We start from the raw sequence: 27872 nt of genomic DNA on the forward strand, positions 1-27872 counted from the left end.
AGAAAGGAGTGGCAGACGGCAATGTGGGAGTGAGGGTAGGAAGGGAAGTATCTCAAATTGTTTCACAACAATATTTAAGATTACCATATTTATAGGATCAAATATTAGAAATGATTCAAATCATCTGTCTGTCCTTGCATTTAAAGCACTATGGCACAAAATTCTGAATATTTCCTCAGAAATATCATTAGAGAATTTCAAAAACATAAGCCTTCGAGATTCTGAGAAAAAAAAAATAAAGCTGTCATTACTAAACTAGAGCATGATTAAAACAAAATAACCAGGTACTAGAAAACCTTATTAGCACTTTAAATTTATTAATGTATATAAACCTCTCATATATAAAGACAGAACAAAAAATATTTCTAGATGTAATAAAATAATTTATAAATGTACAATCAAGTTGATGGGTAAAAATTAATGGATTTGAAAATAAAGTACAATATTGTCATTACCTATAGTTAAAATAATTGCTTTATTTCTCAGTAAAATGTATATTGACTAGCTATTCCTTAGGTCAGAGCTTCTCAACCCTGGCTAAATATTAAATCACCTGGGGAGCTTTTAAAAATACAGGTGCTAAGGCCCCCATCCAGACCAATTAAATTGGTCTCTAGAAGTAGGTAATTTTTAAAGTTCCCTAGAGATGCTAATATGTAGCCAAGGTTGAGAACTATTGCCTTAGACGATGTTTTTTTAAACTTAGTCATGCTCTGAATAAGATAGGAAAAAAAAACCAGAACCACATCCTAAACAGATTGAATTACATCGAGTTATGGTGAACATTCAAATATTTAAAATGAATAAAAAATGCTTTTTTCCTGTTTTTCAAGTAAATGAATTAGGTGAAGACTGAAAAGCAAAGATTTTGTCTGCTTTAGTTAATCCATACTCGTTTAAAAATATTCCGCTTTGCAAACAACAAACTGGGGACCAAACCACTGCTCTATTAAGTTGCAAAGATTATGACTCAAATTTTAAAATAAGTTTCTTAGCATTTCCAATACCCATGCCAGTTAGCTTATTTCTTATTATAATAATACTTTGTAGTCTAGAAGCAATGAACCTAACATCTGTGTCTCAGACACCTAAGTTCTGAAGCAGTGTGTTTTGAATTAGAAAGGAAAACATTTACTGCACAGTGCAAAATCAAGACTGTATGGTTTGGCCAGGCGCGGTGGCTCATGCCTGTAATCCTAGCACTCTGGGAGGCCAAGGCAGGAGGATCGCTCAAGGTCAGGAGTTCGAGACCAGCCTGAGCAAGAGTGAGACCCCGTCTCTACTAAAAAATAGAAAGAGATTATCTGGACAACTAAAAACATATAGAAAAAATTAGCCAGGCGTGGTGGCGCATGCCTGTAGTCCCAGCTACTTGGGAGGCTGAGGCAGAAGGATCACTTAAGCCCAGGAGTTTGAGGTTGCTGTGAGCTAGGCTGATGCCACGGCACTCTAGCCAGGGCAAAAGAGCGAGACTCTGTCTCCGGGGGAAAAAAAAAAAGACTGTATGGTTTGATTCCTTTTAAATCTTGCCTGTTGCTAGCTCTAATCGTATCTTAGCCCAGGGACCTTTTTAAAGAATCTGCCCAATTTGACAGCATTCCAGTCTCCCCATCAAGTACCATAGTTTCTTCCCCGTAACTATAACAATCCCTCCCTTATGATTTCCCATCTTCCAGTGACGAACAAGGTACGTATGTAAATTATTTCTTCTTGTTAGCATGTGCACGGCTGTCAAATCAGAAGACACTTTTTTTCCAAGTAAAAATCAAATTTGCCAGGAGCACATGAAATTCACCTACCATTACATTTCACTTCAATCAAAACCAATCATTGCTCTTTAAAAGCAAGTGTATCAAATCTAGAAAATATTCAATCTTATTGAAATTCTGGGATTTTATTGAATACACTATGGGAAAATAGGAAATGCAAAATGGGAAAACTGGAAAGCTAAATAGAAATCACAGCGAATTTATGAAGAGCTGAAATCAGACAGACATAATTCTAAAGCAAGTAGAATCATTAATCAGACTTTCATATATTTCTCATTTTATTTACTATTTAAAACACAAGAAATCTACTAAATCAAATTGGGTTCCACAAAAATATAAAGCCTTACTGCCTTTGCTTATATCATGAAATCATCTTTCACACAGGGAAAAAAATTATCTTCTACAATTTTTTTTTTGGAGTGTGAGTTATAATAATCTTATTCTTATTGCAGCACTATGTATTAAATCACTGCTCATGAAAACAAGAAAAAAAATGACTGGTCATAGAGCACCATCTAGTGGTTTAATTTAGGTATTTTTGAGTGGAAGCGGTTTTGCCTGCCAAAATATAAATTAGAAGAATGTATTTAGGTATTTTGAAAATTTTTATTCACTACCAATATTAACTATTTAGTATTTTCATCTATTTGGCAAATAAGATTTAAGGCAAGAACTTAACTAAACATCCTGAGATAAGTCTGTTACTTTAGCCTACTTTATTTTACTGTAGAAACTTAGAGTAAAGCCATATTCTTTAAAAAATTAAAGCAAAAAAGTCTTCTATAATTCAAATAATTTCAGTTTTCAAACAACTGTCTTTTTTTTGTTTTTTTTTTTTTGTTTTTTTTGAGACAGAGTCTCACTCCGTTGCCCGGGCTAGAGTGAGTGCCGTGGCATCAGCCCGGCTCACAGCAACCTCAAACTCCTGGACTCAAGAGATCCTTCTGCCTCAGCCTCCCAAGTAGCTGGGACTACAGGCATGCGCCACCATGTCCGGCTAATTTTTTCTATATGTTTTTAGTTGTCTGGCTAATTTCTTTCTATGTTTTAGTAGAGACAGGGTCTTGCTCTTGCTCAGGCTGGTCTGGAACTCCTGACCTCAAGTGATCCTCCCACCTCGGCCTCCTAGAGCGCTAGGATTACAGGTGTGAGCCACCGCTCCCGGCCGAAAGAATCATCTTTGAATTTAACAAAGGACTTTTAACATACTAGCTCAATTGAATTTTATTCAGATTTACAAAATAGTGAGCTATTAACTTAGATGTTCCTGAACTTCTTGCTTTTAGACTCAGTCTATAAACACTAAAAGCAGTGCTCGCTTCGGCAGGACATATACTAAAATTGGAATGATACAGAGAAGATTAGCATGGCCCCTGCGCAAGGATGACACGCAAATTCGTGAAGCGTTCCATAAAAAGAAAAAAAAAAAAAACACTAAAAGCATGTGTATGTGAACTTGTACAAGTTTCATTTAGTAACTTGTCAAAGGGTTATACTATTTGTACATGGTCTATTTCTGGCTATGGAACCCTGGAGTGTGCATGTGTATATCTCACACAGGTAAAATTAAACCATGGATAACTATTTTTCCAACACGTATAAGGTCAATAACACTTACAATCTCAATCGAGGTTCGACACATCTGACAAAATAATCGTACTCATCCTCCTCTTCTTCATCCCAACTCCTCCAAATGTTTTGGTAGAAAAACCTGAAAAAGAACTTAGTATTGTTCAAATTCAATCACTGGCTCAAAATATTAGGATTTTAGAGGTAGGAGAGCTAAAGAGTAAATCAAAACAACCTTCATATTCTTAGAGAATGTTGCATATTTTCTATGGTTGATGGTCATGAGTTACACAAGATAGAGATCTCTTTGTATCATCTAGAGAAGTGTACCCACATTAGTTTTGTTAGGACTTTCTTTTTATCAGACGAACAATTTATTGACTACCAGTAACTAGGTGAATGTGAGTGCCATTTGTTGAGATAGAAAAGACTGGGAGAGAAACAGGTTTGGGGTTGAAAATAAAGAGTTCTGTTTTCACCGTGTTCAGGTTGACATGCCTATTTGACCTCCAAGTAAGTGATGTTAAGTATGCAGATGAATATACAAGCCCAGAGCTTAAGGAAGGGAAAGGTGAGGGCTAGAGACATTAATCTGGGAGTTGTCAGCATATTGATGAGATTAAATAGATGAGATCATCTAGGGACATAATATAAAGCAGTAGTTCTCAACCCTGGCTGCATATTAGACCTCCCTGGGATGCTTTTAAAAATTGATTCCCTATCCCAGCCCAATAAATGAGAATCTCTCAGGGAAGAGAGGTCAGTATCCATATTGTTTTAAAGCTTCCCAAGTGATTCAAGAATTTTTTTACTATGGAAAACTCTAAATATATATAAGATCAGAGAAAATAGTATCATGAATACCATGTATCCATCACCCAGCTTCAACAATTATCAACTCATAGGCAATCTTATTTCATCTCTACCTCACCCATTTACTGTCTGCTCTTCTCCCCCAACCATACTAACACTGGATTATTTTGAAGCAAATCTTAGGATTACCAAAGCATTCATAAATTTTCAGTATGTATCCCAAAAATAAATCTTTATACAAAAAAAGTTCTAATTCCTTAATATTAGCAAATATCCAGTGTTCAAATTTCCCTAATTGTCCCTTTCACTGCTAATTTATAGTTGACTTGTTCAAATTAGGATCCAAACAAGGGTCAGCTGTTACATTTAATTAATATATCTCTTGGCCAGGAGTGGTGGCTCACACCTATAATCCTAGCACTCTGGGAGGCCAAGATGGGAGGACTGCTTGAGGTCAGGAGTTCTAGACCAGCCTCAGCAAGAGCAAGACCCCATCTCTACTAAAAACAGAAATAAATCAGCCAGACAACTGAAAATAGAAAAAATTAGCCAGGCTTGGTGATGCATGCCTGTAATCCAGCTACTCGGGAAGCTGAGACAGGAGGTTTGCTTGAGCCCAGGAGTTTGAGGTTGCTGTGAGCTAGGCTGACACCTTGGCACTCTAGCTCTGGCAAGAGTGAGACTCTGTCTCATAAATAAATAAATAAATAAATAGTAATAAATTTTTAAAAAATTAATATATCTGTTAAATCACTTTTATTCTGTACATTATCTCTCCTTCTTTTTTTCCTTGTAATTTATTTATTTATTTATTTTGAGATAGAGTCTCACTCTGTTGCCCTGGCTAGAGTGCCATGGCATCAGCCTAGCTCACAGCAACCTCAAACTCCTGGGCTCAAGCGATCCTCCTGCCTCAGCCTCCTGAGTAGCTGGGACTACAGGCATGCACCACCATGCTCGGCTAATTTTTTTCTATATATTTTTAGTTGTTCAGCTAATTTCTTTCTATTTTTAGTAGAGACGGGGTCTTGCTCTTGCTCAGGCTGGTCTCAAACTCCTGAGCTCAAACGATCCACCTGCCTCGGCCTCCCAGAGTGCTAGGATTACAGGTATGAGCCACCGCATCGGCCCAGTAATTTATTTAATAGTTTCCCACACTCTGAATTTTGTTGATTACATCCCCATGGAGTCATTTAACATGTTCCTCTATTTCCAGTAAACTGATGATGAGATCTAGAGACTTCGTGGGCTCCAGGAAAGATTTTTTGGCAAGAATACTTCAAGGGAGGTATGACATACTTCCAACAGAAAGCACCTAGAAAGCACAGGTCCTTGTTTCGTTCGATGTCTTGTTTTCATGTTGATGAGAAAAAAAAAATCAATTTCTAGCCGCAGCCACTGTCTGCGTAGAGGTTGCATGTTTTCCCCATGTCTGCCTGGGTTTTCTCTGGGTACTCCGGTTTCCTCCTACATTCTAAAGATGCACATGTTAGGTGAATTGGCATGTCTGAATTACCCCAGAGTGAGTGAGTGGGGGGTAGATGTGCGAGTGTGCCCTGAGAAGGAATGGCATCCTGTCCAGGGTTGAGTCCCACCTGGTGCCCAGAGCTGATGGGATAGGTTCTGGCCACCTATGACCCTGAACTGGAATAAGCGGGTTGGAAAAATGAAGAAATGAATCAACACAAATTATTGTCAAATAAAAATCCATAAAGTATACAATAATCATACAAATGCATGACAATAAACAATACAGTACAAATCACCCAGTGAGCTTGCCATGGCTGTTGCGAACAGCGTGGTGGCAGGAGGTGCTCCTTATGATTTTCACTTTGCAAACTTTTATTCCTTGACTTAATCCACCACCACTTACTGATTTACCACAAACTGGGTAAATAATTATCTTGTTTTTATTAATCTTTCTTAAATGTATAGCTCACATTTATTTCAAAGTTTAAGATTACAAATGTTTTAGGTCTTTATTTAGAAATTTGCTGGAGTAAGAGGTGGAACAAGATGGCTGAATAGAAATCTCCAGTGATTGTCCTTCTGCACAAACACCTAATACAGCAACTATCCACACAAGCAAGCACCTTCAGAAGAACGAAAAATCAGCTGAGTGATTTTATATCAAGGAAAGAGGCACATCAGAGGGTAGATAAGACAGTTTTGCATTGCCTATGCCACCCCCCCATCCCCCAGCTGTCCGCCACCCCCACCTCCAGCAGCATCCTGAGTGGAGAGAGAATCTGTGTGCCCAGGTAAAGGAGAGAAGTGATTATAGGGCTTTGCATCAAAACTCAGGGCCACCCTGGCACAGGGCAACACAGCACAAGGCAGATTTCTGCCAGTGCCCATGGAGGGAGCATTTTGACCAACCTGGCCAGAGGGAAATCCTCCGACTAGAAGCCTGAGTTCCCACTAGCCCCCCCATCACTGGCAGACAAAGAGCAGCTTGGGGCCTGGACTAACCTCATAAGGCAATCAGGCCACAGGGCTGCAATCCCTGGGTAATTCCTGTGACTGTGCTGACTCAGAGCCAGTGGACTTGGGGTGTACATGACCCAGTGACACACCAGCAGCTGCAGCCAAGCCAGTGCCTGTGTCACCCCTCCCCCAACTACAGGCAGTGCAGCCCACGTAGAGTCTTCTTCCACTTGAGGAAAGGAAAGGGAAGAGCTCAGAGGACTTCATTCTGCAACTTGGATACCAGCTCAGCCACAGTAAAATAAAGTGCCAAGTAGACTCCTGAGTGCTGAGTCTAGGCCTTGGTTCCTGGATGGCATTTCTGGACCCACCCTGGGCCAGAAGGAAACATGCTGCCTTGAAGAGAAGGACCCAGTCCTGGCAGGATTCACCACTTGCCAACTAAAGAGCCTTTGGGCTTTGAATAAACATCAGAGGTAGGCAGGCAACAGTCACCACTGGCTTTGGGTGAGACTGGGCTGGCTTCAGGTATGACCTGGCGCTGGTAGCCACAAGGGAGTGCCTCCGTGACTCCTCCCCCAACTCCAGCAGCCCAGCAAAGAGAATAAAGGAAGAGAGTGAGAGACTGCCTGGTAATCCTCTTGTATCTCATAAAAGCTTACCAAAGCGGTACCAATAGGAGTCTGCAAGAATCACAACATTTCTGGGCTTGGGGCACCCCCAGTGCTAATATGGCGGCAGTGACCAAAGACTTAAATCACAACACTCAATCCCCTTGAATATCTGGAAAGCCTTCTCAAGAAGAATGGGTTCAAACGAGCCCAGACTGTGAAGATTAAAATAAATATCAAACTCTGCAATGCCCAGACATCTACGAACATCCACAAGCATCGAGAACATTTAGGAAGACATGATCTCACCCGACAAACTAAATAAGGTACCAGTGACCAATCCCTGAACAATGGAGATAGTGACCTTTCAGATAAAGAATTCAAAATAGCTGTCCTAAAGAACCTCAATAAACTTCAAGACAACACAGAGAAGGAATTCAGAAGCTTATCAGAGAAATTTAACAAAGAGATGGAAATATAATAATTTAAAAAATCAAGCAGAAATTCTAGAGCTTAAGAATTCAATTGACAAATTGAGACATGCATCAGAGTCACTCAACACCAAAACTGACCAAGCAGAAGAAAGAATTAGCAAGCTTGAAGATCAGGCTACTTGAAAATACATAGTCAGAAAAGAAAAAAGGATAAATAAGAATGAAGCAAGCCTACAAGATCTAGAAAATATCTTCAAAAGAACAAATCTAAGAGTTACTGGCCGTAAAGACGTAGAGAGAAAGATTGGGGTAGAAAATTCATTTAAAAAAATAATAACTGGCTGGGCGCAGTGGCTCACACCTGTAATCCTAGCACTATGGGAGGCTGAGGCGGGCGGATTGTTTGAGCTCAGGAGTTTGAGACCAGCCTGAGCAAGAGCGAGACCCCGTCTCTACTAAAAATAGAAAGAAATGATCTGGACAGCTAAAAATATATATAGAAAAAATTAGCCGGGCACGGTGGCACATGCCTGTAGTCCCAGCTACTCGAGAGGCTGAGGCAGGAGGATTGCTTAAGCCCAGGAGTTTGAGGTTGCTGTGAGCTAGGCTGATGCCACAGCACTCTAGCCGGGGCAACAGAGTGAGAGACTCTGACTCAAAAAATAAAAAAAATAAAAAAATACAATAAAAATAAATAAATAGATAAAAAAAATAATAACAGAGGCCGGTCGAGGTGGCTCACGCCTGTAATCCTAGCACTCTGGGAGGCCGAGGCGGGAGGATCACTCGAGCTCAGGAATTGAAGACCAGCCTGAGCAAGAGTGAGACCCTGTCTCTACTGAAAAAATATAAATAAATTAGCCAGACAACTAAAAATAGAAAAAAATTAGCTGGGCATGGTGGTGCATGCCTGTAATCCCAGCTACTTGGGAGGCTGAGGCAGAAGGATTGCTTAAGCCCAGGAGTTTGAAGTTGCTGTGAGCTAGGCTGACACCAAGGCACTCTAGCCCAGGCAACAGAGTGAGACTCTGTCTCAAAAAACAAACAAAAATAATAATAATAATAAACAGAGAACTTTCCAAACCTAGAGAAAGATATCAATATTCAGGTACAAGAAGGTCATAGAACACCAAGCAGATTTAACCCAAACAAGACTACCTCAAGGCATTTAATAATCAAGCTCCCAAAGGTCATAGATAAAGAAAAGGTCCTAAGGGGAGCAAGAAAAAAGAAAAAGATAACATACAAAACAGCCCCAATATGTCTGGCAGCACACTTCTCAGTGGAAACCTTGTAGGCCAGGAGAGAGTAGCATGACATATTCAAAATGCTGAAGGAAAAAAACCTTAACCCTAGAATGTTATATCCTGCAAAAATATCCTTCAGACATGAAAGAGAAATAAAGACTTTCCCAGACAAACAAAAGCTGAGGGATTTCATCAACATCAGACCTGTTCTACAAAAAATGCTAAAAAGAGTTCTTCAATCTGAAAGAAAAGTACATTAATGAACAAGAAGAAATCTTCTGAAGGTACATAACTCACTGGTAACAGTAAGAACACAAATACAGAATACTCTAGTGCTGCAATTGTGGTATATAAACCACTTCTATCTTGAGGAGGAAGACTAAAAGACAAACCTATCAAAAATAACAACTTTTTGAGAGATAGACAATATAAAATGAAATGGATGGAAACAACAAAAAGTTAAAAAGTGGGGCAGGGAGATGAAGTTAAAGGGTAGAATTTCTTATAGATTTATCTTTGCTTGTTTATTCATTTCTTTGTAAGCAGAGTTGTCATAGGTTTAAAATAATTGGTTATGTTTTTTGCAAGCCTTGTGTTAACCTGAAATCAAAAAATCTACAACAGATACACAAAAAATAAAAAGCAAGAAATTAAAACACAGAAAATCACTTTCAACAAAGGAAGATGGAAAGGAAGTAAGAAAGAGAGGACCACAAAACAACCAGAAATCAAATAACGAAATGGCAGTAAGTACTTACCTATCAGTAATAATATTGAATGAAAATGAACTAAACTCTCTAATCAAAAGACATACAGTAGCTGAATGCATAACAAAAACAACAGCCAACTATATGTTGTCTGCAAGAAACACACTTTACCTATAAAGACAAGATACACATAGACTGAAAACAAAGGGATGGAAAAGGATATTCCATTGCAAATGGAAACCACAAAAGAGCAGGAGTAGCTATACTTCTAGCAGATAAAATAGATTTCAAGATAAAAACTGTAAAAAGAGACAAAGAAAGTCATCATATAATGATAAAGGGGTCAATTCAACAAAAGAATACAACAATTCTAAATATATATGCACTCAACACTGAATTATCCATATACATAAAACAAATATTATCAGAGCTAAAGAGAGCTAGACCGCAGTACAATAACCACTGGAGACCTCAAGACTTCACTTGCAGGCAGTACATTGAGCTCCATAGAGACAGTGCCGGGGCAAGTGAGAGCCGGACGGGCACTGGGCGACTCTGTGCCTCGCTGAGGAAAAATAACTAAACATGGGCAAAGGAGATCCTAAGAAGCCGAGAGGCGAAATGTCATAGGCATTCTCTGTGCAAACTTGCCGGGAGGAGCACAAGAAGAAGCACCCAGATGCTTCAGTCAACTTCTCAGAATTTTCTAAGAAGTGCTCAGAGAGGTGGAAGACCATGTCTGCTAAAGAGAAAGGAAAGTTTGAAGATATGGCAAAGGCAGACAAGGCCCGTTATGAAAGAGAAATGAAAACCTATATCCCTCCTAAAGGGGAAACAAAAAAGAAGTTCAAGGATCCCAATGCACCCAAGAGGCCTCCTTCAGCTTTTTTCTTGTTCTGTTCTGAGTATTGCCCTAAAATCAAAGGAGAACATCCTGGCCTATCCATGGGTGATGCTGCAAAGAAACTGGGAGAGATGTGGAATAACACTGCTGCAGACGACAAGCAGCCTTATGAAAAGAAGGCTGCAAAGCTGAAGGAAAAGTATGAAAAGGATATTACTGCATACTGAGCTAAAGGAAAGCCTGATGCAGCAAAAAAGGGAGTTGTCAAGGCTGAAAAAAGCAAGAAAAAGAAGGAAGAGGAGGAAGATGAGGAAGAGGAAGATGAAGATGAAGAAGATGATGATGAATAAGTTGGTTCTAGCGCAGTTTTTTTTCTCTTGTCTATAAAGCATTTAACCCTCCTGTACACAACTCACTCCTTTTAAAGAAAAAAATTGAAATGTAAGGCTGTGTAAGATTTGTTTTTAAACTGTACAGTGTCTTTTTTTGTATAGTTAACACACTACTGAATGTGTCTTTAGCTAGCCCTGTCCTGGTGGTATTTTCAGTAGCCACTAACCTTGCCTGGCACAGTATGGGGGTTGTAAATTGGCATGGAAATTTAAAGCAGGTTCTTGTTGGTGCACAGCACAAATTAGTTATATATGGGGATGGTAGTTTTCTCATCTTCAGTTGTCTCTGATGCAGCTTATACGAAATAATTGTTGTTCTGTTAACTGAATACCACTCTGTAATTGCAAAAAAAAGTTGCAGCTCTTTTGTTGACATTCTGAATGCTTCTAAGTAAATACAATTTTTTTTATTAAAAAAAAAAAGACTGCACTTTCAGCATTGGACAGACCATCCAGACAGAAAATCAACAATGAAACATTGGGCTTAATCTGCACTACAGACCAAATGGACCTAATAGATATTCACAGAACCTTTCATCCAACAGATGCAGAATTCACATTCTCCTCCTCAGCTCATGGATTATCCTCAAGGATAGACCATATGTTAAGCCACCAAAAAAGTCTCAAAAAATTCAAAAAATCTGACATCAAACCAAGTATTATCTTTGACCACAATGGAATAAAACTAGAAATCAATAAGAAAAGAAACATTGGAAAATATACAAACACATGGAAATGAAGCAATGTGCTTCTGAATGACAAGATACACATAGACTGAAAACAAAGGGATGGAAAAGGATATTCCATTGCCAATGGAAACCACAAAAGAGCAAGAGTAGCTATACTTCTAGCAGATAAAATAGATTTCAAGACAAAAACTGTAGAAAGAGACAAAGAAAGTCATCATATAATGATAAAGGGGTCAATTCAACAAGAGAATACAACAATTCTAAATATATATGCACTCAACACTGAAGTATCCATATACATAAAACAAATATTATGTTTGAGGTCAATGAGGAGATTAAGAAAGGAATTTAAAAATTTCTCAAAACAAATGACAATGAAAACACAACATATCAAAACCTAGGGGATACAGCAAAAGCAGTAACAAGAGAAAGTTTACCGCAATAAGTGCCTACATCAAAAAAAGCAGAAAAGCTTCATATAAACAACCTAATAATACATCTCAAAGAACTAGAAAAACAAGAGAAAACCAAACCCAAAATTAGAAGAAATAAAGATCAGAGCAGAAATAAATGAAATTGAAACAAAAAACAAATCAATATAAAAGTTGGTTTTTTGAAAAGATAAACAGACACACCCTTTAGCTAGACTAAGAAAAGAAGACCCAAATAAATAAAATCAGAGATGAAAAAGGAAACATTACAACTGACACTGTAGAAATCCAATGGATCATTAGAGACTACTATGAGCAACTATATGCCAATAAATTAGAAAACCTATAAGAAATGGATAAATTCCTAGACACAACCTACCAAGATTGAACCAGGAAGAAATCCAAAACCTGAATAAACCAATAACAAGTAACAAGATAGAAGCAGTAATGAGTCTCCCGTCAAAGAAAAGCCCAGGACCTGATGGCTTCACTGCTGAATTCTACAAAGCGTTCAAAGAAGAACTAAAACCAATCTTACTTAAACTACTCCAAAAAATCAAGGAGGAGGAGATACTCCCAAACTCATTCTACAAGGCCTGTATCACCCTGATACCAAAACCAGACAAAGACACAACAAAAAAAGAAAACTATAGGCAACATCTCTGAAGAACATAGAAGCAAAAATCCTAAACAAAATATTTAGCAAACCAAATTCAAGAACACATTAAAAAGATTATTCATCATGATCAAGTGGGATTCATCCCAGGGATACAAGAATGGTTCCAGCGATGTGATACATAATATCAATAGAACAAAGAACAAAAACCATATGATCATTTCAACTGATGCTGAAAAAGCATTCAATAAAATTTAACATCGCTTCATGACAAAAATTCTCAAAAAACTGGATATGGAAGGAAATTAACCTGAATACAATAAAAGCCATATATGACAGACCCACAACTAGTATCATACTGAATGGGGAAAAACTGAAAGTCTTTCTTCTAAGATCTGGAACAAGACAAGGATGACCACTTTCACCACTGTTATTCAACATAATACTGGAAATTCCAACCAAAGCAATCAGACAAGAGAAAGAAATAAAGTATATACAAATTGGAAAGGAAAAAGTCAAATTATCCTTGTTTGCAGACAATATAATCATATATCTAGAGAAACCTAAAGACGCCACAAAAAAACTATTAGAACTGATAAATAAATTCAGTAAAGTTGCAGGATACACAACTATTATGTACCCATAATTTTTTTAAAAGAGAAATTTGCTGATGTTTTTATAACCAGAAATATGCCCTAAGAACTTTAACTCTTGTTTACATCAATTAGGCTATGATAAACTTTTTTTCACTATATGTTGTTTCACTTAAAATCAGTTTCCAAGAACCTATTCACAGTGTTAAGTGAGGACTTACTGTAATGCCTGGCCATCTCTGTTTGTGAGGTTAAGTGTGATCAATGGATTCAGATACTGTCAGCCTGATCCCCCCTGCTACAAAGTTCCCTATCAGTTTTTTACCTAATGGTTAAAGCAGTCATTGATGATCACTGCCTACCACTTTTATTTCATTAGTGATTACAAAATACTGATATTCTGATTCTATCTTTCCTTCTTCATGTACTGGTTGGAACACATCTATCAGGAAAATCCCCAGGTGATTCTAACATGTTCCCAAGGGTGATTAGAGAAAGAACAGTAGAGAGCCTAGGAATGTTCCCTAGGTAACTCCAACATTCTAAAGTTTGAGCATGAGAGCAAGAGCTGGCCAAGATGACTAAGACAGAACCAGCAAGATACCGATTGAACAGTGGTATTGCAGAAACTGAGAGGAGAGTGAGTTAAGAAGATGGGAATGGCCGGGCGCGGTGGCTCATGCCTGTAACCCTAGCACTCTGGGAGGCCAAGGTGGGTGGATCGTTTGAGCTCAGAAGTTCGAGACCAGCCTGAGCAAGAGCAAGACCCTGTCTCTACTAAAAAAATAGAAAGAAGTGATTTGGACAACTAAAAATATATAAAAAAAATTAGCCGGGCATGGTGGCGCATGCCTGTAGTCCCAGCTACTCGGGAGGCTGAGGCAGGAGGATTGCTTGAGCCCAGGAGTTCGAGGTTGCTGTGACCTAGGCTGACGCCACGGCACTCTAGCCAAGGCAACAGAGCAAGAGTCTGTTTCAAAAAAAAAAAAGAAGATGGGAATGATCAAACAGCTAGAATATGGTCAAGAGGTTATTAAACAAGATGAGATTAGAGAAGTGTCAGCTGCATACACTAACATGGACATCTTTGGTGACCTTAAGCACAATTTCAGTTGTGAAGCCAGGGTAGAAGCACTACTGGATGTGCAGAAGTACAGACTGTGACTATGTATAACTTTCAAGAAGTTCTGCTGTGAAAGGAAGGAGCACTGAAAATGAAGCTATCTCTTAATTCTTGTAGATTAGGCTGTCAATCTCTTCACGCTCTAGAGTCTTTCTTTTAAAAAATGATCCTAAGCATGCCTCTTCTCAGTAAAAAGTCTGCTGGCTCCCTGCTAGACTCAGAATGAAGTCCTGAGCTGGGTAATATTACATGGATTCATTATCTGACTCTAATGCACCTCTCCTGCCTCTGAGCCCTCATACAAAACTTCTAGTTTCACAGGCTCTTTCAAACCTCCATGTAACATGCTGGTCAGGCTGCCAGAAGTGCCTCCCACTTTCTCCACCTGGCAAGCTTGTATTTACATTTCATAACTCAGCTCAAACATCATCCTCACCACTCATATCTGCACCTTCTCCAGTGTTTACTCCTTCAAGCCAGAAACCTGGCAGTCAGCCTTGACTTCTCCCATGTCCACTCACATCTCCTCATCCCCCATATCCACTCGGCCACCAAGTTCCACTTTCTCAGTAAGCCTCTGTCCGTCCTCTCCATGTCCCCACTCTAGTCTCACTTGCCTCTTAACTGGCCTCCCTATTCCATCTCCCTCCATTCATTTTCCACACAGCAGTCCGAATGAACCTTTTAAAACACAAAGCCTTTCAGCTTTTTAGCTTCTTAAACCCACTGAGCTCCTGAACCTGCTCCCTCTTCCACCCCTGCCACCCCTTTTACCTGGCTAACCCTTCAGACTCAAGTTCAAATGTCATGTCCTCCAGAAATAATCATGGAACAGCAACCTGACCTAGTCTTAGAATACTGTAATTCTTCATAGCATTCATTGTCATTTCCAATCACATATATATCTTTGTATGATGTGGTGTCTATTTCATGTACCAGACATACCCCACCCTCAACTAAGGAACTGGCACTCAAATATGTATTGAATCAACGAGCAAATGAAAACCCTCATAATTTGACCTTCTCTGGGCACTGACTAGAATCTGAGCCCCCAAAATGAAGAGGAAATTTAACCAGGCTCCTCTTCAAATAACATTACCAATTCTAGATACTTCACTTTCTACCAACTTCTATACCCAGTAGGAGATATTAGCTTCCTGATTACTAATTTCCTAAACTTATCAGTTATTCCTTTAGCTTCAAATGCTTCAATTAACAGACTTTTTTAAAATGAGAGAAATATAAAGGAGTTAATTTGGTTCTGGACAGAAACCAGTTCTTTACATTCATATTGCTTGGCCTAATACTGAACATCCAGGGTTAAATGTTCTTGCACACAATTAGAAATTGTCCATAAGATGCTGGAAGCACTGAGACACCCTGCTTCTTTGTGCAGTATTCAAATTAAGCTCAACAAAACCAGGTAACTCACTAATGGTATAGAAATTAAAAAGTACTTTTTAAACTACAAAACACCAAGCAACATTATTAACATTATGATAATTATGTATTATCCAGACTTCCAGTTCCTGGAAGTCCATTTTTAAATAGCTAAAAGTAAGCCTTCTTTAGTGACTATACTTATATACAGAAGATCCAAAAGAACTGTGTCAGGATCTGATAAAAGATTTATCTGAAAAATGTTTTTAAATCATACTTATTAATCCAGGTATGGGCTTGCTTTCTCACTTATGGAATAAGGGGTCCACTTGTACAAGGGGAAATAACTATGCCAAAAAAGGCTGAAAGGCATGAACACGTGCCCTAAGGATCCTGGAATCAGCCTGAGAAAACATTTTCTTTGACTAGACATATGCTTAAAAAAATGTGTATTAGTCTGAGCAGTGCACACATCATTGTATACAACCATCTTCACTTTTTTCCCTTTCCTCTTTCTTTCTGTCCTCTTAATTCTAATTTACCAACCATAAGCCTTAGCATCCACAATGTTTAAGGCAGTTTCTAAATATATACAAACCAATTAAGAATCCCATATCTGTTGTTAACATTTAGGGAAACCAGGTGAAAGATAAACAGGAATTGTTTGTACACTTGACCCTTGAACAACATGGGTTTGAACTTCACAGGTCCACTTCTAAGTTACACCGAATGTGCTTGCCTCTCCTGCCTCCCCTTTCACCCCTCCACCTCTACCACCTCTAAGACCAACCCTGCCTCTTCCTCCTCCGCAGCCTTTAAGCTCAACTTAAAGATGAGGATGAAGACCCTTGTGATGATCCACTTCCACTTAATGAATAGTAAATATATTTTCTCTTCCTTATGATTTTTCTTTTTCTTTTTTGGACAGAGTCTCACTCTGTTGCCCAGGCTAGAACGCCATGGCATCCATCATCCTAGCTCACAGCAACCTCAAACTCCTGGGCTCAAATGATCCTCCTGCCTCAGGCTCCCAAAGTGCTAGGATTACAGGAGTGCGCCACCACGCCTAGCAATGATTTTTCTTAATAAAATTTTTTTTCTCTAGCTTACTTTACTGTAAGAATACAGTATAAATACACATAAAATGTGTTAATTGACTATGTTATCGGTAAGGCTTCTGGTCAACAGTAGGCTATTAGTTAAGTTTGGGGGGAGTCAAAAGTTATACTCAGATTTTTGACTATGTAGGAAGATGGCACCCCTAAATCTTGCATCATTCAAGGTTACTATTTTTCCAGCTTTTCTGTAAGTTTGAAATTATCAGAAAATGATTTAAAGCATTTAAAAAAAATTTTTTTTTTTTTTTTGAGACAGAGTCTCGCTTTGTTGCCCGGGCTAGAGTGAGTGCCGTGGCGTCAGCCTAGCTCACAGCAACCTCAAACTCCTGGGCTTAAGCGATCCTACTGCCTCAGCCTCCCGAGTAGCTGGCACTACAGGCATGCGCCACCATGCCCAGCTAATTTTTTCTATATATATTTTTAGTTGTCCATATAATTTCTTTCTATTTTTATTAGAGACGGGGTCTCGCTCAGGCTGGTCTCGAACTCCTGACCTCGAGCGATCCACCCGCCTCGGCCTCCCAGAGGGCTAGGATTACAGGTGTGAGCTACCGCGCCCGGCCAAAAATTTTTTTAATTTCAAAAAGATTCTCCTATCTTTGAATATTTTAAAATATTACAATGACCAAGTTTACAGTTTGAGTTTTAACTCTGGGTCTAACAGACCAGAACTACTTCATTTCATCCAAACTTTCTATCCACAAGATTATTTTTTTTATTTTTATTTTTTTTGAGACAGAGTCTCACTCTGTTGCCCGGGCTAGAGTGCCATGGCATCATCCTAGCTCACAGCAACCTCAAAGTCCTGGGCTCAAGCCATCCTCCTGCCTCAGCCTCCCAAGTAGCTGGGATTACAGGCATGCGCCACCATGCCCAGCTAATTTTTTCTATATATTTTTAGTTGTCCAGCTAATTTCTTTCTATTTTTAGTAGAGACGGGGTCTCGCTCTTGCTCAGGCTGGTCTTGAACTCCTGAGCTCAACGATCCACCCGCCTCAGCCTCCCAGAGTGCTAGGATTACAGGCGTCAGCCACCGCGCCCGGCCCACAAGATTATTTTTATCAACTTCTCTTCCTACCTGACATGCTCAATTGCAAGTGCTGTCTGGTCAAACACTCCAGAATCGTCATATACCACCCACAGCTCCTGCAGGGGCAACCGATGTTCCTTCAGATTGAGGAGCTCGTTCATACACTCCAAGGTAAAAGTGCTCACTTGAGATTCACAGAGGTATGGTTCGGCAAGCCTCACCACTACCTTCAAGGCGGAAAAGTCCACATCTGTGACCTGAAATTTAAAGTAATGTGACTTAACACATGGAAATCAAAATTAGGATACACAGATAAAATACAACTAACAGCCTGAGTTTTTTAAAGCATGAAATGGGGGCGAGGAGGCTTCTTCCATAATATAAAGGATAAACAAGACAGGCTTGGCTCCTACCTTCATGGAGCTTACATTGTATCAGGGAGATAAATAAACAAGATGCTGAGGAGTAGAATAACAGAGAATGACAGATAATAACTAACAGGGGTGGTAATCTGATTTTGCTGGGATGGCCAGGAGAAGTCAACTCTGAGCTGAGAGGGGAGAAAAGGAAGCAGCCATCTAAAGAGCAGGGAAGGCACAAAAGGCAGAGACAAGCTTAGCAGCTGGAGGAGCAGAAAGGCAGTGCCTCTTGCTGGAACCAAAGGGAGGAAATGAGCGAGAGGCAGGCCACAGAGCAGCAAGAGACGAGGTCGGGGAGAGGGGCAAGGAGATCAGGACATGAAGGGCATCAGAAGGAGCTTGGATTTTATGTGTTCTCTGGGGCGATGAGAAGACATACAGCCAACACTAGGTAAATGCAATGCATTAGGACTTTCAAGCAAAGAAATGGCATACTTCCCTTTTAAAACAATGACTTTGCTTTTAGGGAATTGATGGAGGGCAGAAGGAAGCACTATTATAACCAAATTAATAGGCCTGAGCTTCAAAAGATATTAGCATAACCCAAAATTTAAAAATTCACAAGGAACAGCTGCAACCCACTGCCTCGTACATAATCACTGCAGTATGTGATGTCCCCATTTTCTGAAGGAGCTGTAGCAACAACTTGCATTCACACTCCCTGGTTTAACATTTTAGTTTAACAGCGGTTTTTTGTGGTCTAGTTAACAAACACTGAGAAAAATTCACAGCTGTAATTAGAGTGCAAATTTAATGTAAAAGGCTCAGTCAGTTGAAAAATAAGATTGTTTTTACTTTCTGCAATGGGACACTTTATCAAGAGATTAACCACGTATCGACAAATTTGCTAGGCAACAAATGGGCTCTTTAAAATGCCTCTGGAGCTACTTAATAGGCTAAAACTAAGAAGGTAAAAAATTAATTGAAACTGTTATTTCATAATTAGGCCTCCTTATTTTTTAAATGATCTCAAATACCTCCTCCACTTCATAGGTTTATAATCTAGTTCCCCTTGCCAAAGGACACTGAAACTTAAACCACCTTAATTCCCTGATAGTTTCTCTTCACTTGCCTTTAAAATTTGTGGAACACTTCATACACCATGGCAATTAGATGTGAAAAACATGCTGTTTCAATCAGCTCATAAACTTTAATTAAAAAATAAGCACTTTGGCTATAACAGTCTGAAGTGAAGTGCTAGAGACAAATGTCTTAACAACATTAATTTACCTCAACCAACACCTTGAACACATTAGTGTGCCAGGCTGCCCGCCATCCAGATGGTTCAAGGACCTTCTCCAAGAACTCAGCTGTAAATTCCCTTACCTCAGAGGCCTTGCAGTCAGCTACAAACAAATTAAACACAGTAAGAATTAAGAATGCATAAAGCAGAGAGAAGTTAATAAATTCATTTCAATCCACTTTCTCAGAACCAATAACTGGCAATCTGAGGGACCGATATAGACAATCTACTTGTAAACTAAAGATAAAAGAAACAAAAAAGAGAACCTACTCACCTAAAATATAATCTTGATAGGCTCTGAATCGCTCATAGAACAAAAGTTGACTTGTTTGGAAAATTTCTGGGAAAGGAGTTTTTCCTTCTAGCACAAAACTTTGTAAACTAGTACCAGGCTTATCATGATAGCTACAATCACTGCATGAATCTTCATCTTGGAACAAACCTAAAAAAAGCAACAAAATAAGCAGACTCAACTATCCCAACTACTTCCAGTGCTTATAGAGTGCTTCTGTTTTCACATCCTTGCTTAGAAATTCCAAACAAAATACAAACAAGGATTTGAAAATGAATGTTCTACTTACCTCTATCATTATCAGAAGATACTAGTTTTCCAAACCTAAATATTTCTCAAAATCCAAGTTCTACTTTTAAACAGTAAGAGCTTAAGATCTTTCACAAGCTAGGTTTTTTTGGTTTTTTTTTTTTTTGAGACAGAGTCTCACCTGTTGCCTGGGCTAGAGTGCCGTGGCGTCGGCCTAGCTCACAGCAACCTCACACTCCTGGGCTCAAGCGATCCTCCTGCCTCAGCCTCCCGAGTAGCTGGGACTACAGGCATGAGCCACCGTGCCTGGCTAATTTTTTCTGTATATTTTTAGCTGTCCATATAATTTCTTTCTATTTTTAGTAGAGACGGGGTCTCGCTCTTGCTCAGGCTGGTCTTGAACTCCTGAGCTCAAACAATCCGCCCACCTAGGCCTCCCAGAGTGCTAGGATTATAGGTCTGAGCCATAGTGCCCGGCCACAAGCTAGGTTTTTGTTACTGTTATTCTGTGACATTTTTCGGAGGAGCGGTAGAGGGTTATTTTTCAATTCAGTGGAAACCATCCAAGTTCTCCTTCAAAGGATACAGCTACAATTTTTACTTTAGTTAGCAAGTTTTAACGGTCAAATGTCTTACAGGTTTTTTCCCAAAACAATTCCATAAAGCTGGATTAAAAGAGGGAGTTGATTTCCTATACTCCCTCTCCCTTTCAAACGAGTTGAAGCCTCCCTTTTATTTTCTACAATATCAGTCTCTCAATGGCCCCTCAATAAACGGGTGAGAGATTCTTAATAATGCATAAGGTTTATTTCACTAAGCCTACTAGGTTCTTCCTCATTAATTTCAATGACTGTGTCTAAGGAAAAGATAAGAAAATGCAAATCATATTAGCTTTGGGCTGTGTGTAATTGTGTTTCATAAGGCATGATTCAGCCAGTGGCGTATATAATTTTGTGTAATAAGATGTTTTTAATAAACGAAACGACTTCTAAATAAACAATGCTAAGGGTAGCATTTAGACTGGCAGAGTAGTTTCCATAGGTGGTTTCACAGAAAGTATTTGAAACCATTATTAGCAGCAGTCTTGCTTCCCCTAACCCCCTTGCTTTTCTCCTTCTTTCCATTTCCCTGCTCCTGCTTAGGCCACCAGAATTACTTGACCCCACAGATGACCAAAGTGTACTCAAGGATCTACCGCTCACAAACACTGATACACATGAGCCTTAGAGGACATCAATACCTTACTGGCTGTGTGACAATCTCTCTGTGCCTCAGTTTTCTCACCCATAAAGAAAAGATAAAAATAGTATGCCTACTTCAATTAAGAGGATCAAATAAATTATTTTTTAATCATTTACAACAGTGCCAACTATACACATAGTATATGTCTGTTAAAGAAATAATACCTTCAACACCATTCTTTACGGCTGCTTTGTTTTTGTTTTGTTGTTCCAGCTTTATTGAGGCATAAGTGGCAAATAAAAATTGTATATATTTAAGGTGTACAATGTGATGTTTTGATATACATGACTACCACAATAAAGCAAATTAACATTTCCATCACTTCATATAGCTACCCTGTGTGTGAGTGTAGTGAGAACACTTATGATTTACTCTCTTAGCAAATTTCAAATACACAATACAGTATTATAAACACCATGCTGTATATTAGATCCCCAGAATTTATTCATCCTGCATAACTGAAACTTTGTACCCTCTGACCAACATCTCTCCATTTCCCCCACCCCCAGTCCCTGACAACCACTGTTTTACTCTGTTTCTCTAAGTTCTGCTTTTTTAGATTCCACATGTAAATGATATCATGCAAGAGTTCTTTCTTTGCAGTGTGAACTAAAATAAAATTTTAGGGCTCACCCCGCCCCCACCAGCTGACTGAATGGACCCCCTCACGGCCAAAGGAATATCCTAAAACTAAACTGCCCGCCAGGAGGAGGGAGGTCAGACAGGCCTTATCATGCCTCCCTCCCTCCAGGGGGACATCCTTTGTAACCCATTAACAGGCCTAAGGGTATGCAAGACAAACCTACAGGTCCTCAGTACAGGTCCTCAATCTACGCAACAAGTATATGTCCCTTGGCTCATCTCTGATAAACAGCTCCTTATGTTGAAACATTCCAAGCCTTTAGACAAAGCTTCATGTCTTTACCCAATTACAAGCCAAAGAATCTTCAAACCCACCTATAACCTGTCAGCCCCGGCTTCGAGATGGCCCACCTTTTCGGGTCAAACTAATGTCTGCCTCCCACGGATTGATTTATGACTTTCCCTGTAACCCCTGTCTCCCTGTAATGTATAAAACCAACTGTAGCCCAGCCACAGCGAGTCCACCTGCTCAAGGCCTCTCGGGCGTGGCTCCGGGTCATGAGCCTCAAATTTGGCTCAGAATAAATCTCTTTAAAATTATTTTACAGAGTTTGGGCTGGGCATGGTGGCTCACACCTGTAATCCTAGCACTCTGGGAGGCCGAGGCGGATGGATGGCTCAACGTCAGGAGTTCGAGACCAGCCTGAGCAAGAGTGAGACCCCATCTCTACTAAAAAAATAGAAAGAAATTATCCGGCCAACTAAAATATATATAGCAAAAATTAGCCGGGCATGGTGGCACGTGCCTGTAGTCCCAGCTACTCGGGAGGCTGAGGCAGTAGGATCGCTTAAGCCCAGGAGTCTGAGGTTGCTGTGAGCTAGGCTGACGCCACGGCACTCACTCTAGCCTGAGCAACAAAGCGACACTCTGTCTAAAAAAAAAAAATTATTTTACAGAGTTTGGCTTTTTTTCCGTTGACAGCAGCGACTTTGAAAATGTTACTCTTCACACATCATTTATATTTATATCTTCACCACAAGCAGAACCGTTGGCTCTGTCTTCCAGATGGGAAAACTGAAGCCAAGCCACTTTTGCCAGTTTGAAAGGTTAGCAGTATAATTATGTCACAGCTATGTTTTTCTCACTTCACAGGACTCTTTCCACTACACAACACAACGGAAAGTGTTAAAGTAAAAACGTGAACCAGCTTAAACTGTCAGAAAAAAAAAAATAAAGGAATCTCCACAAGGAAGTAGACAGGACATAGACTTAGGAGACCTGGGTTCCATTTCTGGACTCCGTCCCAAGTTGGCTCCCTTAACTCTGGGCATGTCGCCTGCCCTCGGTGCACAGGAAAGCTGTCAAGGCCAAGGGTTCAAACTTTTTTCTTTTTCGGTAAAGGGAAGTGTGATTCGGGGTCGCCTTTGAGATGCAGATGAAAAACAAAAGATGAATGTGCTCAAAGTTCCCTGAAGCCCACCCAGGTTGGCAATCCCTGGCTCCACCCCACTCCCTCCGGTCTCAGGAAGCCCGAGGCCAGAGAGCGCGGGCAGGGAGCGGCCCCCGGCGCCTCCCGACTGCGGCGTCCTGGAGAGGGTCCCGGCCTCGCACAGCCGCCCCCGCCGCCCCGGCCAGCGGGTTCGGAAGGCCCGTCACCCAGGCGCCCTCCAAGTGTCCCGACGCCCCAGACCACCGCCAGCAGCGGCTTCTCGGGCGGGTGCTCACCTTCCCCCTGGGGCGCCGGCTCCTCCTCGGCCGCCCAGCCAGTGCGCCCCGGCGCCATGGCCTCCGACTCCGGGCCCCTACCGGTCAGCATTCCGGCAGCCATTTCAAATTCCGCGGGCGGCCGCCGCGACCAATAACGTGATGACGCAGGCGCTTCTGATTGGATAGACGGGCCTAGGCTTTCGGACCAATTAGAGCCCGCCCCCTGCAGCCTCCACCAGTCCTGCTGACAGCGCCTCGGCGCCATCTACTGGCCAGGCGGACCGCTGTTCTCCACGTCCCTGGTCTTTGGCTCACCAGGACAAACTTGGACAAAGTTGAATTGGAACATAATTTGGGATGATTTTCGAAAAACTAACAAGTCATGCCTGGAAGTGAGGTATAGTGGAAAAGACACTGGATTGAGAGTCAAAAACATAGTATTTAGACTTTTTTCGGCCATTATTAGTGATATTACCTCAGCAAGTCATTTCACCTCTCAGAAGCACATCTTCAACTGCGACAGGATGTTGGCCTAGGTGGCCCCAAAATGCTCACCACCAAAAATCAGTTTCTCTCTTTCCCTCTCTCTCTAATACACACACATACTGCGTATTTTCAAAGAATGTCAGATTACATTTACTAAGTAAATTTACTAATTTGTATTAATCAAAGGCAGCTACAACTTCCGATAATAGCTAACATTTACTGAGTACTGTGTGCAAGAAACCCTCCTGCATGCTTTACTTGCATTACCTTATTTAATCTTCAAAACCATCCTGTGAAACGGGAACTATTATTATACCCATTTTACAGATGAGGAAATGGAGCCTCCAAAAAGTTAAGTTGCTTCTCCAATCTAACCCGCAAAACCAGGATTTGAAACCAACCAGACTCCAGAAGAAACCCTTTAATGCCTCTGCCAGGCCATTACTGCCAGGACAGGTTAGCAGGACACCAGGTAGGATGAGTCCACAGAAGGCCAAGCACCTGGCCGTGACAGTTAGCCTGTGGGGTATTTCCACCTACTGCTTTGAAGGATCTGAAGTCTCTCAGATCCCTTATGGCTGAAACAAAATGAGCCAGGAGAGGTGATTGTGGAAACTACACGTAATTCAACTAGCTTTTCCAGGAAATAAGATTTCTTTGACTCTTGTGTGCAGAGTCTGACCTTACATTTATTTGTTCACTGAACAAATATTTATTGGGCACCATGAGATAAAAACACAGAAAAAAATAAAATCAAGACTAGCAACAGGCCTTGAGGACTAAGCTAGCCTTCTCATAATTCTCCTCTTGAACCGCCCTGCCCACAAACCTCACAACTGGCAGCATTTCTCCTCACTCACTTCCCTCAGCACCGAGGGCAACAGACCTCTCTTCTCATTCAGTTACCAAATATTTCATCAACCATCAAGATATCACCAAAGCCAGTGCTTCTGGAAAAGTCTTAGAAAGAAACAGGAGGCAACAGAGTCAGAGACATAATACCGATGCTGTTGCAAACTCCATTTAAGGACAAATTATTTTACAAGCTGGATAAATTTACTATACACAGCCCTTCTCATCTCCAAACCTGTGTCAATATTTATTCACCATTTGCTCAGGCTACATCAAAAGATTTTAGGGTTTTCTCCTAAGTGGAGACCTTTAGGAGCACATATTTCTTGGCAGTTTGCTTTTTCTGCTCCTCCCACTTATCCTAAAAACAGGTTTTTTTCCCTTCCTGCTTTCCAATCCCTCTACTTGTGACCCATCACAACCTTCCACCTGTCCTAAGGTGGTGTGTCACCTGCTATTGCCTGTCTTTTTTAATATCTTTGCTCTCTTTCTCACCACTGGGTTCTTGCAGTGTATCTACACATGGACTCAAAAATACCTGCTTTCCTTGAAAAAACTTCCCAAAGCCCAGCTACAACCTTGAGATATTGCCCTCATTCTTTCTTTCTCTGTAGCCCCAAACTGCTCAGTAGTGTTGTCCCTGTCCTACTTTCTTGAAAGCCAGTAGTCCCCTCCTGAGGCCTTCGCTTCACCCCTCCTCATCACCTCCGCCCTGCCGCAGCAGTGACTCTGCTGACCACCGGCCTCTGTAGTCTTTCCTCCCTGGGCCTCTGGGTCCTCTCTCTCTAGGTCCTCCTAGTTCTCTGACTATAGTACCTTGTCAATTGTAGTCTGAAAGTATTAAATGGAAAATTCCAAAAATAAACAATTCGTAAGTTTCAAGTTGCGCACTGTTCTGAGTAGCACAAATCATTCCTTTGTCCAGCATATCCACACTGTATATTCTACCTGCCTGGCATTCACTGTCAGGGCCAAGAGAAAACTTCCCCTTCACCATCTGAAGGTTTGCTGAAAATCAGTTGACAAAAGGCAGGTCCACAGAAGCACAGACATACAAATTTATTAACATGCATGGGCTGGGGAGAGGATCCCAGTGATTACCCACCCCACCACGCAACGATGTATAGATTGTTACATACTCTTCTTTTCAGGGAAAAGGGAGGTGGAGGGAGTGTGGATAATTTTAGGGGAGTAGTAAACGATTGGGGGAGAGGGGAATTCAACGGGCTTGAGAACATACAACGGGCTGGCACAAAGTGTGTTGGGCCTGCAGAGCAGACAATGGTTTGTGACAAGTCTGTACAGATGTGTTGGCAGACTTCAATCTTTCTTCCTGCTATATGATTTCAGTTAATGAGAACTCGGGGAAGGGACCAGCAGCAATTGTTTTCTTCTTTGACAGGTCAGGACATTATGCAGATAAGAGAACTTCGGAGAACAACTTCATCCTGCACTTTGGGAGAGACAGAGGATTGAGAGACAGGAGGGGACAAGGAAGGTCAGAGAGACTTCGAGGCTTCTTTTTCAGTTCAACATGTCAAAGTGCCATATTTTGGGGTATCAATTTCTGGGCCCCAATATCTCTTAGTAGCCATCTTATCAGATCAGAAAAACATAGTACAGTATATACAGAGTTTGGTACTCTCCATGGTTTCAGGCATTCACTATGGGTCTTAGAATGGATCCCCAAGGATAAGGGGGTACTTACTCCTTCCTGTCCTCATTCCTCTTCCTGCATCTCAGATTTCCTAAAGCTGGGTGATTGCCAAGGCCATATACTGAAGAGGGTCTAGTGTGGGCTGTGGCAATCACTGTGAACACGCAGGAATAGAGATTTGCTAACTCATCTGACAAATAATAAATATATACAGTGCAGACTGTGCCAGACATTGTTCTGGGTTCAAGGGAAACAGGGCAAACAAGGCAGACAAGTTTACAGCCTAGTGGGGATACACAATAAACAAGTAAAAGATTCAATTAACAAGCAAATTCCAATCATAAAAATACTAAAAATAAAATAAAATTTAGCCATGTGACAGAGAATGATGAGTGAGGGGGACAAATTCCGATTTTTATGAAAAAACATGATTTCAAACTGTTAGCAACTAATTTTTTAAAAAATTTAAACACTATGCAAGCCAGAAAAACTTTATTTCCCAGGTCAAATTGGCCTATGACCCACCTAGATTGCAACCTCTGTTCTAAGCCCCAAGTACTCACAGAATAGTCCAGGGACTAGGAGCTTATTCGAACTGCAGAGTCTCCCTGACTACAGACCTGCCGGGGTCAGAATCTGTGTTTCCAAAAGATCCCCAGTCCCCACGTCACATCACTCACGTTTGATGCAAAGGCCTTTAGAACTCCCCTCTCCCAAGGCTGTTTGGATGCTCACATTCCTGCTGGAAAACTTGACCTGGGACTCTTGCCTGTGATTCACGCTCACTCTGCTGCAAAGCCAGACCCACGTGCAGCCTGTCAGCCACCTCAGACATATCTCACCAGGTCCCACCCGCCCTGCCACAGCCTGTGTGGCTCACCACCATCTCCCCCGCAGGACAGCATCTGGGCAGTCACCTACTCTACCCCTGCCTCAAAAATTAATTGCTCCCCTCTGGCTGCGCCTAGTACAGGAGTCTCACACTGCAATGCCCAGGAAGGCCAGGGAAGCGACAGAAAGCAGAGAAGTGGGCCCTGGTATAAGTCCAGGGGGAAGTGGTGGTTGTGGACCCAGTGTTGCCATGGCAGCCTTTCAAAAGAAGCCAGAAATCTAGACTTTTGTGAGAAATATCCTATATTAAAATGCTGGCAACAAGTTTGTAAAATTTTAAACACCATGCCAGCCAAATAAAACCTGTCTGTACACCACAGCTTGCAACCTCTGAGACCCAGTCCACTTATTACATTGTATCAGAGACTGTGAATTCTTTGAAGGCAAGAACCATGTCTTGTTCCTCTGTGTTGCTAGTACCTACTAGTAAGCCCAACTTAGCAAAGGGAAAAACTAAT

At 40.8% G+C, this 27872-nt stretch overlaps 1 protein-coding gene, 1 non-coding gene and 1 pseudogene across 3 annotated transcripts in view; 2 read left to right on the forward strand and 1 right to left on the reverse strand.

Annotated features, from left to right (window-relative positions):
- The window catches only part of SHCBP1 (SHC binding and spindle associated 1), a 42580-nt gene extending 18894 nt beyond the window's left edge, over positions 1 to 23686 (reverse strand). The window contains exons 1-5 of the mRNA XM_045533337.1: positions 23547 to 23686; positions 19730 to 19897; positions 19443 to 19558; positions 17842 to 18050; positions 3388 to 3480 (exon numbers count right to left, since the gene is read on the reverse strand). Coding sequence (XP_045389293.1) covers positions 3388 to 3480; positions 17842 to 18050; positions 19443 to 19558; positions 19730 to 19897; positions 23547 to 23649 — 689 coding nt within the window. The 5' untranslated portion in view covers positions 23650 to 23686. The remainder of the gene's footprint in view (positions 1 to 3387; positions 3481 to 17841; positions 18051 to 19442; positions 19559 to 19729; positions 19898 to 23546) is intronic.
- Positions 3081 to 3187, forward strand: LOC123625572. Its single transcript, XR_006730577.1, has one exon. It is a non-coding gene; the product is annotated as a U6 spliceosomal RNA (small nuclear RNA).
- On the forward strand, positions 10081 to 11228 carry LOC123625136 (annotated as a pseudogene). The gene has a single exon (XR_006730411.1). The product of XR_006730411.1 is annotated as a high mobility group protein B1-like (transcript).
- Positions 23687 to 27872: the final 4186 nt, after the last annotated feature.

The sequence above is a fragment of the Lemur catta genome, chromosome 20, assembly GCF_020740605.2.
Source record: "Lemur catta isolate mLemCat1 chromosome 20, mLemCat1.pri, whole genome shotgun sequence".
NCBI classification, from domain to species: domain Eukaryota; kingdom Metazoa; phylum Chordata; class Mammalia; order Primates; family Lemuridae; genus Lemur; species Lemur catta.